The 11,465-nt window shown below is 40.6% G+C and overlaps 1 protein-coding gene across 1 annotated transcript in view; it reads right to left on the reverse strand.

Annotated features, from left to right (window-relative positions):
- Nucleotides 1-10,537, reverse strand: part of LOC106601625 (Fc receptor-like protein 5) — a 15,071-nt gene extending 4,534 nt beyond the window's left edge. The window contains exons 1-5 of the mRNA XM_082958669.1: nucleotides 10,410-10,537; nucleotides 3,103-3,180; nucleotides 2,476-2,820; nucleotides 425-649; nucleotides 1-285 (exon numbers count right to left, since the gene is read on the reverse strand). The exon at nucleotides 1-285 is cut by the window's left edge and continues 48 nt beyond it. Of these exons, the coding sequence (XP_082814795.1) occupies nucleotides 1-285; nucleotides 425-649; nucleotides 2,476-2,820; nucleotides 3,103-3,180; nucleotides 10,410-10,536 (1,060 nt within the window). The 5' untranslated portion in view covers nucleotide 10,537. The remainder of the gene's footprint in view (nucleotides 286-424; nucleotides 650-2,475; nucleotides 2,821-3,102; nucleotides 3,181-10,409) is intronic.
- Nucleotides 10,538-11,465: the final 928 nt, after the last annotated feature.

Raw genomic sequence — 11,465 nt, forward strand, 5'->3', positions numbered from 1 at the left:
TGTCTGTTTTAAAAGTGAAGCGATACTCAGCTGAGTCCTCCTCTCTCAGATCTGTGATTCTCAGGATGAAGGGACCTCTGTATGTTCCAGTGTACTTCACACGACCTGTATACCCTGGGTCTCTGGTTAGGTCTTCAGGGGTCGACTTATCACTTCTAAACCAGAATGTTGATGTGGTGGAATAATAACCAACATAAGTACAGGATATGTCCACTGTTGACCCCTTCAAGACACAGATTCTCCTCTTGGTGTAAGTTACTCTGCTGCAGCTCTGATCCTGAACACCTGAAACACAGTGACATAACAAGAGGACAACTGGATTATATTCTCAGTTCTTTCTAGAAATGATAACAGTTCTAATATTACATAGTGAAACCAACACACACAGAGGTTGTACGGTATTGTTAATTAAAGAAACACTCACACACTGCAGGAGAGTGGAGATCCTCATGGCCTTTTACAGCACAGGAGTAACTGTCGTCATAGTTACTGGAGACTGGGTCTTTGTACTGGGGGGAGGTGCTCTCATCTAGATGTTGTCCATTCTTGTACCAGATGTAGGTGGGGTTACCAGTCAGAGTACAGGTGGTGATACAGGTCAGTGTCTTCGACGTTGCCCACCATGTTGGAGTCACCTTCACCTGCAGAGCTGGAGTAGATCACAACATTAAAACCCTGAATCACCTGTTCATAGTTTAATCACATGATGCAAGACATTCTCAAACACATTTCATTCTTCAATCTGTTTCATATATACAAATCCAATTTCTAGACCGAAATGGACAGTAGATATTAATTCAACAGACTAGCAGTATAAAGCATGTTACTGTACCTGTGACAGACAGAGTGACTCCAGGATCACCAGTATATAGAATGTTACTGTACCTGTTACAGACAGAGTGACTCCAGGATCACCAGTATATAGAATGTTACTGTACCTGTGACAGACAGAGTGACTCCAGGATCACCAGTATATAGAATGTTACTGTACCTGTTACAGACAGAGTGACTCCAGGATCACCAGTATATAGAATGTTACTGTACCTGTTACAGACAGAGTGACTCCAGGATCACCAGTATATAGAATGTTACTGTACCTGTGACAGACAGAGTGACTCCAGGATCACCAGTATATAGAATGTTACTGTACCTGTGACAGACAGAGAGACTCCAGGATCACCAGTATATAGAATGTTACTGTACCTGTGACAGACAGAGTGACTCCAGGATCACCAGTATATAGAATGTTACTGTACCTGTGACAGACAGAGTGACTCCAGGATCACCAGTATATAGAATGTTACTGTACCTGTGACAGACAGAGTGACTCCAGGATCACCAGTATATAGAATGTTACTGTACCTGTTACAGACAGAGTAACTCCAGGATCACCAGTATATAGAATGTTACTGTACCTGTTACAGACAGAGTAACTCCAGGATCACCAGTATATAGAATGTTACTGTACCTGTTACAGACAGAGTGACTCCAGGATCACCAGTATATAGAATGTTACTGTACCTGTTACAGACAGAGTGACTCCAGGATCACCAGTATATAGAATGTTACTGTACCTGTAACAGACAGAGTGACTCCAGGATCACCAGTATATAGAATGTTACTGTACCTTTTACAGACAGAGAGACTCCAGGATCACCAGTATATAGAATGTTACTGTACCTGTTACAGACAGAGAGACTCCAGGATCACCAGTATATAGAATGTTACTGTACCTGTTACAGACAGAGAGACTCCAGGATCACCAGTATATAGAATGTTACTGTACCTGTGACAGACAGAGAGACTCCAGGATCACCAGTATATAGAATGTTACTGTACCTGTGACAGACAGAGTGACTCCAGGATCACCAGTATATAGAATGTTACTGTACCTGTGACAGACAGAGTAACTCCAGGATCACCAGTATATAGAATGTTACTGTACCTTTTACAGACAGAGAGACTCCAGCATCACCAGTATATAGAATGTTATTGTACCTTTTACAGACAGAGTGACTCCAGGATCACCAGTATATAGAATGTTACTGTACCTGTTACAGACAGAGTGACTCCAGGATCACCAGTATATAGAATGTTACTGTACCTGTGACAGACAGAGTGACTCCAGGATCACCAGTATATAGAATGTTACTGTACCTGTGACAGACAGAGTGACTCCAGGATCACCAGTATATAGAATGTTACTGTACCTGTGACAGACAGAGTGACTCCAGGATCACCAGTATATAGAATGTTACTGTACCTGTTACAGACAGAGTGACTCCAGGATCACCAGTATATAGAATGTTACTGTACCTGTGACAGACAGAGAGACTCCAGGATCACCAGTATATAGAATGTTACTGTACCTGTTACAGACAGAGTGACTCCAGGATCACCAGTATATAGAATGTTACTGTACCTGTTACAGACAGAGTGACTCCAGGATCACCAGTATATAGAATGTTACTGTACCTGTGACAGACAGAGTGACTCCAGGATCACCAGTATATTTCCCTCCAGTCTGATCTGTTATAAATCTGAACTTGTACGTAGCTGAGTCTTTCTCTCTCAGGTCTGTGATTCTCAGGTTGTGACCATTCTTCTTATCCCCATGATACTCCAGACGACCTGCATACTCTGGGTCCTGACCTAGATCTTCAGGTTCTACACCAGTCCCCCATTTAGTGAACCAGACGGTTGATGTGACTGTACCACTGGGATATCTGATAGAGCAGGACAGCTCCACTGTTGACCCCTTCAAGACACAGATACTCTGAGTGGTGTAAGTCACACTCCAGCCATACTGACCCAGTACCACTGAAACACAGTCACACAACACAATGGTATCAGAATGAAGACAAGGTCTATTGGCTCACACTGAAGGTAGGGTTTGTCCACTCTTTGTTGCCATAGTTCCTGATTTGAGTGTGAATGGAAACCACAGATAAGCATCACTCAGTGAGGTGTGAAAGATAACTATTTAAAGTGAAGTGGAGACTCCTAACAGAACACACCAGAATAACATTATGATTCTTATCCTTTTAGAAATGTCTGTAGATTATTAAACAGAGCAACTAAAAGATAAGAATGAGACCATACCTGCTACAGACCAGAGAAAGACCACCAACACACTTCCTGCTGTTCTCAAGGCCATTGTTGCATCTCCCACCCTGCAGTCTTAGAAACATAAACAACAACTCACTCTATAGCTGGTGAATAACTACATACATACCATCAGGGGCAGCAGGTAGGGCTCTAGTCAAAAGTAGTGCACTCTATAGGGAATATGGTGTCATTTGGGATGCAGTATAACAACACATCATCACCACAGCCTTGAGTGGATGGTGTGTAAATAACATCATCATAATAGTTTGGTAATATGGTCTGTGTCAGCGGTATCGGCAGGTAGCATAGCGATTAAGAGAGTTGAGCCAGTAACTGAAACATTGCTGGTTCAAATCCCCGACCTGGCAAGGTGGAAAAATCTGCCAATTTGAGCAAGGCAGTTACCACCAGGTTGAATGATAGCTCCTATCCCCAAGATGTGAGACTAAACAACAAGTCACACATACCTTTTATATCATCATTATATGATAGTGTCTGTATTCACAAAGTGTCTCAGAGTAGGATCTAGGATTAGTTTCCCATTTAGATCATAATTATATGGACCAGCAGGACCTGATCCTAGATCAGCACTCCAAGTCTGAGACCCTTGAGTACATGACTTATGGCTAAAAACAAACAACTATATTTCAAGATATCAAGAGTACTTACAGAGTGAAGGGGAGAGGTCTTGTACAGTGAGTCAACTGACTGGTAGTGAGTGGGAACTGCTAGTAAGTGTCAGTTCTGTGGTTGATACATACAGTCGTATGAAAAAGTTTGGGCACCCCTCTGAGGCTGCATAATAATTTACTCTGTCGTCACAGAAAATGATCACAGTGGCATGCCATTCATTTTCTAATAAAAGCTGAGTACTGGGGTATTATCCAGACAAAGATTTTTAGTGTAGCAATATTAAGTTGTATGAAATTAAATCAGATGTGAAAAATAGGCTCTGCAAAAATGTGGGCACCCTTGTCATTCTGTTGATTTGAATACCTGTAACTACTTAGCACTGATTAATTGGAACACAATTGGTTTGGTGAGCTCATTAAGCCTTGAACTTCATAGACAAGTGCATCCAATCATGAGAAAAGGTATTTAAGGTGGCCAATTGCAAGGTGTTGTTCTCTTTGACTCTCCTCTGAAGAGTGGCAAAGTGGGGGCCTCAAAACAACTCTCAAATGACCTGAAAACAAAGATTGTTCAACATTATGGTTTAGAGGAAGGCTACAAAAAGCTATCACAGAGATGTAAGCTGTCAGTGTCCACTGTGAGAAACATAGTGAGGAAATGGAAGACCACAGGCACAGTTCTTGTTAAGGCCAGAAGTGGCAGGCCAAGTAAAATATCGGTAAGGTGAAGGATGGTGAGAACTGTCAAAAACAGCCCACAGACCACCTCCAAAGACCTACAACATCATCTTGCTGCAGATGGTGTCACTGTGCATCGTTCAACAATTCAGAGCACTTTGCACAAGGAGAAGCTGTATGGGAGAGTGATGCGGAAGAAGCCTTTTCTGCACACGCGCCACAAACAGAGTCGCTTGAGGTATGCAAACGCACATTTGGACAAGCCAGCTTAATTTTGGAATAAGGTGCTGTGGACTGATGAAACAAAGATTGAGTTATTTGGTCATAACAAGAGACGTTATGCATGGCGGCAAAAGAACACAGCGTTCCAAGAAAAACATTTGCTACCCACAGTAAAATTTGGTGGGGGTTCCATCATGCTGTGGGGCTGTGTGGCCAGTGCCGGTACTGGGAATCTTGTTAAAGTTGAGGGTCGCATGGATTCCACCCAATATCAGCAGATTCTTGGGAATAATGTTGAAGAATCAGTCACAAAGTTGAAGTTACGCCGGGGCTGGATATTTCAACAAGACAACGACCCAAAACACTGCTCAAAATCTACCCGGGCATTTATGCAGAGGAACAAGTACAATGTTCTGGAATGGCCATCCCAGTCCCCAGACCTGAATATCATTGAGAATCTGTGGGATGATTTGAAGCGGGCTGTCCATGCTCGGCAACCATCAAACCTAACTGAACTGGAGATATTTTTGAAGGATGAATGGTCCAAGATACCTTCATCCAGAATCCACACACTCATTAGAGGCTATAGGAAGCATCTAGAGGCTGTTATTTTAGCAAAAGGAGGCTCTACTAAATATTGATGTGATTTCTCTATTGGGGTGCCCAAATTTATGCACGTGTCTAATTTTGATTTGATGCATATTGCACATTTTCTGTTAATCCAATAAACCTCATTTCACTACTGAAATATTACTGTGTCCATCAGTTATTTGATAGACCAAAATGAAATTGCTGATCCAAACACCCAATTATTTATAAATGGAAATCATGGAAATTGTCAGGGGTACCCAAACTTTTTCATACGACTGTATTTAAAGTAGTCAGAACACAAGTAGCTGATAAAGAGGAAGGAAAGGACAGTTCTGTAAGACATTAACATGCATGACATGCAGAAAAGCACGTCAGAATAGTGTTGACTATAACCTACTATTTGGAATGTTTATAATATCTTAGAATGTGTTTACTATAACCTACTATTTAGAATGTTTATAATAACTTAGAATGTGTTTACTATAGCCTACTATTTGGAATGTTTATAAAATCTTAGAATGTGTTTACTATAATCCTGTTAGGGCTAGGGGGCAGTATTGACAAGGCTGGATAAAAAACATACCCGATTTAATCTGGTTACCACTCCTACCCAGTAACTAGAATATGCATATACTTATTACATATGGATAGAAAACACCCTAAAGTTTCTAAAACTGTTTGAATGGTGTCTGTGAGTATAACAGAACTCAAATGGCAGGTCAAAACCTGAGAGATTCCTTTACAGGAAGTGGCCTGTCTGACCATTTCTTGAACATCTTTTCCATCTCTATCTTTTACTAAGGATCTCTGCTCTAACGTGACACTTCCTACGTCGTCCATAGGCGCTCAGAGCCCGGGAAAAAACAGAATGTCGTCATCCCAGCCCCAGGCTGAAACACATTATCGCCTTTCTCAAGTGGCCGATCAAGGGACACTGGGCCTAGGCGCGTGACCCGACCGCCCCCGCCTTTGTGATTTTTTCCTCTGTTTGCCGAAAAGGAGATTCCCTGTCGGAATATTATCGCTTTTCTACGAGAAAAATGGCGTAAAAATTTATTTTAAACAGCGGTTGACATGCTTCGAAGTACGGTAATGGAATATTTAGAATTTTTTTGTCACGAATTGCGCCATGCGCGCGACCCTTCTTTACCATTTCGGATAGTGTCTGGAACGCACGAACATAACGCAGCTATTCGGATATAACGATGGATTATTTTGGACCAAACCAACATTTGTTATTGAAGTAGCAGTCCTGAGGGTGCATTCTGACGAAGACAACAAAAGGTAATCAAACTTTTATAATAGTAAATATAATTATGGTGAGTGCTAAACTTGCCGGGTGTCTAAATAGCTAGCCCGTGATGCCTGGGCTATGTACTTAGAATATTGCAAAATGTGCTTTCACCAAAAAGCTATTTTAAAATCGGACATATCGAGTGCATAGAGGAGGTCTGTATCTATAATTCTTAAAATAATTGTTATGCTTTTTGTGAACGTTTATCGTGAGTAATTTAGTAAAATGTTAGCGAATTCCCCGGAAGTTTGCGGGGGGTATGCTAGTTCTGAACGTCACATGCTAATGTAAAAAGCTGTTTTTTGATATAAATATGAACTTGATTGAACAAAACATGCATGTATTGTATAACATAATGTCCTAGGGTTGTCATCTGATGAAGATCATCAAAGGTGAGTGCTGCATTTAGCTGTCTTCTGGGTTTTGGTGACATTATATGCTGGCTTGAAAAATGGGTGTCTGATTATTTCTGGCTTGGTACTCTGCTGACATAATCTAATGTTTTGCTTTCGTTGTAAAGCCTTTTTGAAATCGGACAGTGTGGTTAGATTAACGAGAGTCTTGTCTTTAAATAGCTGTAAAATAGTCATATGTTTGAGAAATTGAAGTAATAGGATTTTTAAGGTTTTGAAAATCGCGCCACAGGCTTAAAGTGGCTGCTACGTAGGTGGGACGAATTCGTCCCGCCTAGCCCAGAGAGGATAACCTACTATTTACAATGTTTATAATATCTTAGAATGTGTTTACTATAACCTACTATTTAGAATGTTTATAATATCTTAGAATGTGTTTACTATAACCTACTATTTAGAATGTTTATAATATCTTAGAATGTGTTGACTATAGTCTACTATTTAGAATGTTTATAATATCTTAGAATGTGTTTACTATAGCCTACTATTTAGAATGTTTATAATATCTTAGAATGTGTTTACTATAGTCTACTATTTAGAATGTGTTTACTATAGCCTACTATTTGGAATGTTTATAATATCTTAGAATGTGTTTACTATAGCCTACTATTTAGAATGTTTATAATATCTTAGAATGTGTTTACTATAGTCTACTATTTGGAATGTTTATAATATCTTAGAATGTGTTTATTATAGCCTACTATTTGGAATGTTTATAATATCTTAGAATGTGTTTACTATAGTCTACTATTTAGAATGTTTATAATATCTTAGAATGTGTTTACTATAGTCTACTATTTAGAATGTTTATAATATCTTAGAATGTGTTTACTATAGCCTACTATTTGGAATGTTTATACTATCTTAGAATGTGTTTACTATAGCCTACTATTTAGAATGTTTATAATATCTTACAATGTGTTGCCTTGCCCCTCTCAGTTCTACATGGAACAGGTCAAAGTTCTATATATTTATTATTATTTATCTAAGCCTTATTTTACCAGGTAGGTAAAATTCTCATTTACAGCAACAACCTGGGGAATATTTAAAAGGGGGATGAATGAGCCAATTCAAATCTGGGGATGATTAGGTGGCATGAGGGCCAGATTGTGAATTTTAGCAGTGGACACCAGGGTTAACACCCCTACTCTTACAATAAGTGCCATGGGATTTTTAGTGACCACAGAGAGTCAGGACACCCGTTTAACATCCCATCCAAAAGACAGCACCCTACACAGGACAATGTCCCCAATCACTGCCATGGGGCATTGGGATGTATATTTTTAGACCAGAGGAAAGAGTGCCTCCTTCTGGCTCTCCAACACCACTTCCAGTAGCTTCTGGTCTCCCATCCAGGGACTGACCAGGGTGAATGCTGCTTAGCTTCAGAAGCAAGCTAGCAGTGGGATGCAGGGTGGTGTGCTGCTAACAGTTGGCCAGTTCCATGGACTTGTAAGTAAGCATTTCATGGTAAGGTCTACGCCTTTCATTAGATTTTCCTTCTATTCTACAAACCCATTCAATTTACACTCCTCATCAGCTGCATCAAAGTGCTGCTGAAGTGTGCTCTAGACTAGAGCTCTCCCTACTGGTATCTCAACATTACTGCATGATAAGGGAATTATATAATAAAGGTAAATTAATAAAGAATTCATCCCTGAAACGTAACTGATTAGTAATTAATAGTTATGTAGCATGTGTAATGAATAATTAAAGTACTGAATGTAAGTCCCATAAGGTCTAGTAGAAGACCCGGTAGGAAGGGAAATGTGTGTGTGTGTGTTAGTGGGCCTAAGGGAACTGTAGACATGTGTTTGACCTGACCTGGAGAGACTTAGGAGAAAACAGGGAGTAACCTTCAAGGTCCCCCTAATCTCGGGGGAAAGGAACAGGCAGCGCTGGGTAGTGATTAACAGTGGTGAGAAGTCCGGGAGGGATACAATTCACCTAGTGTTCGTGTGTATGGGTGTCCGTAGGATATCTATTGTTTGTGTGTAGGTATGTGCGTAAGCGGGGAGTGAGCATAAAATGAACATCTTTGTGTAATGTACTTCAGAACGTTCTCTGAATAAACTGTACGAACCTTTTGCAGAAAGCTGAGTCCTTGACTAATTATTCTTAACCCAGTGTCTTACAAACCTTGGGGATTAGTCAAGGCTTATTGATTGTTAATTATTATCATTGGGATAGAAAATTCCACTGTGTCACGTCCTGACCATAGTAAGTTGTTATTTTCTATGGTAGAGTGGTCAGGGCATGACAGGGGGTGTTTATCTGTTTTTTGTATGTCTATGTTCAGTTTCTAGTTTTGTATTTCTATGTTGGTTTTTGTTTGGCATGACCTCCAATTAGAGGCAGCCGGTTGTCGTTGTCTCTAATTGGAGGTCATATTTAAGTTGATGTTTATCCCACCTGTCTTTGTGGGTGATTATATTTTGGGTAGTGTGTTTTCTTCTCTGCGTCACGGTTTGTTGTTTTGTGTTCTTTCAAGTATTTAAGTGTATTGCATTCAGTTTCCCGTTTAATAAATATGTGGAACGAAACCGACGCTGCATTTTGGTCCAATCATTCGAACAGCCGTGACACACGGACACTGCACCATCCTAATAATAATGTCCTCAATAAAGTTGGGCTAATAACAACATTACAAACTGACAATACATCAGATAGATTGGTGAAACACAACACTGTCTACTTGACAAAGTCACATTTAACCACACAAACACGTTTGTAGTCGTACAACATGCCACTGTCATTCTGTTACACTCAATACGTCCCAAATATAGTGCACTACCTTTGACCAGAGCCCTATGGGCCTGGTATGACTGTGTGCATTTGCATGCCCTCTCAACTTGACTGGCCTGCAGCCCTGTCAATCACCCTATGCACCGCTGTTTATCCAACCAATCAGGGTGCTTGGATGCGCTGCAGGACACCGCCTCCCCTCACCTTTAGTTAGTGCACGGCATCGTCAGTCTTGAGAAGAAGTGTTGTGTTGCTGACAGACTTTTGACATGCAGTTCCTTACTGAAGTGTGAGACCAGCGAATATAACCACACAATAATATAAAACATCTTCAAATGGAAACAGCTGTGTCTGCATGTATGTGGTGGTGGTGACCATCAAGAGTAGAGTGACGGGCCTCAACACCATGTTCTGACCAGACAGCACTATAGTGGACAGAACCTAAACCAATCAGCATTAAGTACGTAGCGGGTCTCGGCATTGTCAACTAACCACTCAGACGAGATCCAGCTGTTTATACATGTAAAAACGGTCTGGATGACCTCTACTAATCCCTAGGTACTGACTCAGGAATGTGTGAAGGACCACAGGGATGTCTGACAAAGGGTTGTTATTGTGACCACAACAAGGCCCTCCGGTTCACTTTGGGTTCTTATACAACAGGATTTCTATGAGGAAAGAGACACATGGAAATAGAATTAAACCTTCTCTCCAGCTACTTCTTACCCGTTGTGCTTTTTGTCCCTTCCTGCCTCCCGTCCAGGATGAGAACATCATGCAGTCCATGCATCTGTTCGACAACATAATTTAGTGGCACTTCCTGTGGGTGTGGCCTATCATAAGGGACGCCCATATTTACCCCCACTGCCCCCGCCCCATGCTCTATCCCAAAAAACGGACTCAATGGGGCTATCAGGGGGGTAAACGATACCTTTCCATTGGATCTCCACTCTCCCATCCACCCCTCACCCCTCTCTTCCTACCTGGGAAAGTTTGACACTAGTTAGGGGGTCAAGAAACAGATGACATCACATTCTCACTAAACAATGATGTATTCTATTCTCTAACTACTAATTGGACAAAATGGTGGATATTCATCTTAGGACAAAGGCTTTAAATCAATAAAAAATCTGAACTTGTTAACTGTGAGATGTAATATTATCAATCATGGAACATTCCGGTATGTTCCATCTTTCTGTGTTCCGGAGTGGAATGCCCTCGCTGATGGAACTACCTTGAACACTCCAAACATCCATGATGTCATATTGTGTCTGCATCATGTGTTTTAAAATGGCAATAAATAATATTTCATGTAACAGGACATTGCTCCTTCTGAAAGTGTCTGTGTTTATTTTGTACAGACGATGATGATGATATTGAAGGTGAATAAACCACTATTGCTCTCCAAAACAATGTAAATGTATTATTTGTAGTTACTATATGTACTGTAAAGTACAAGAGGTGAGATTGTCAAGGGTGCCAATAATTTGTCGTGACTGTATAGCCCACAATCAGATGAATATGTAAAAATAAATTTACACTCACAGAAACACACACACACACACACACACACACACACACACACACACACACACACACACACACACACACACACACACACAGTTATTCTTGACCCTGTTATACTTTGACAGTGAACATGACCCTATTGAATGGAGATCTGGGTATTACTGGCATACTCTACTGAACATGTTTTAAACATGCAATTGAACTGAACTAAACTAAACACATAAAACCACAGTCCAGGATCAGTATTCACAAAGT

The sequence above is a fragment of the Salmo salar genome, chromosome 12, assembly GCF_965601325.2.
Source record: "Salmo salar chromosome 12, fSalSal1, whole genome shotgun sequence".
In the NCBI taxonomy this organism is placed as follows: Eukaryota; Metazoa; Chordata; class Actinopteri; order Salmoniformes; family Salmonidae; genus Salmo; species Salmo salar.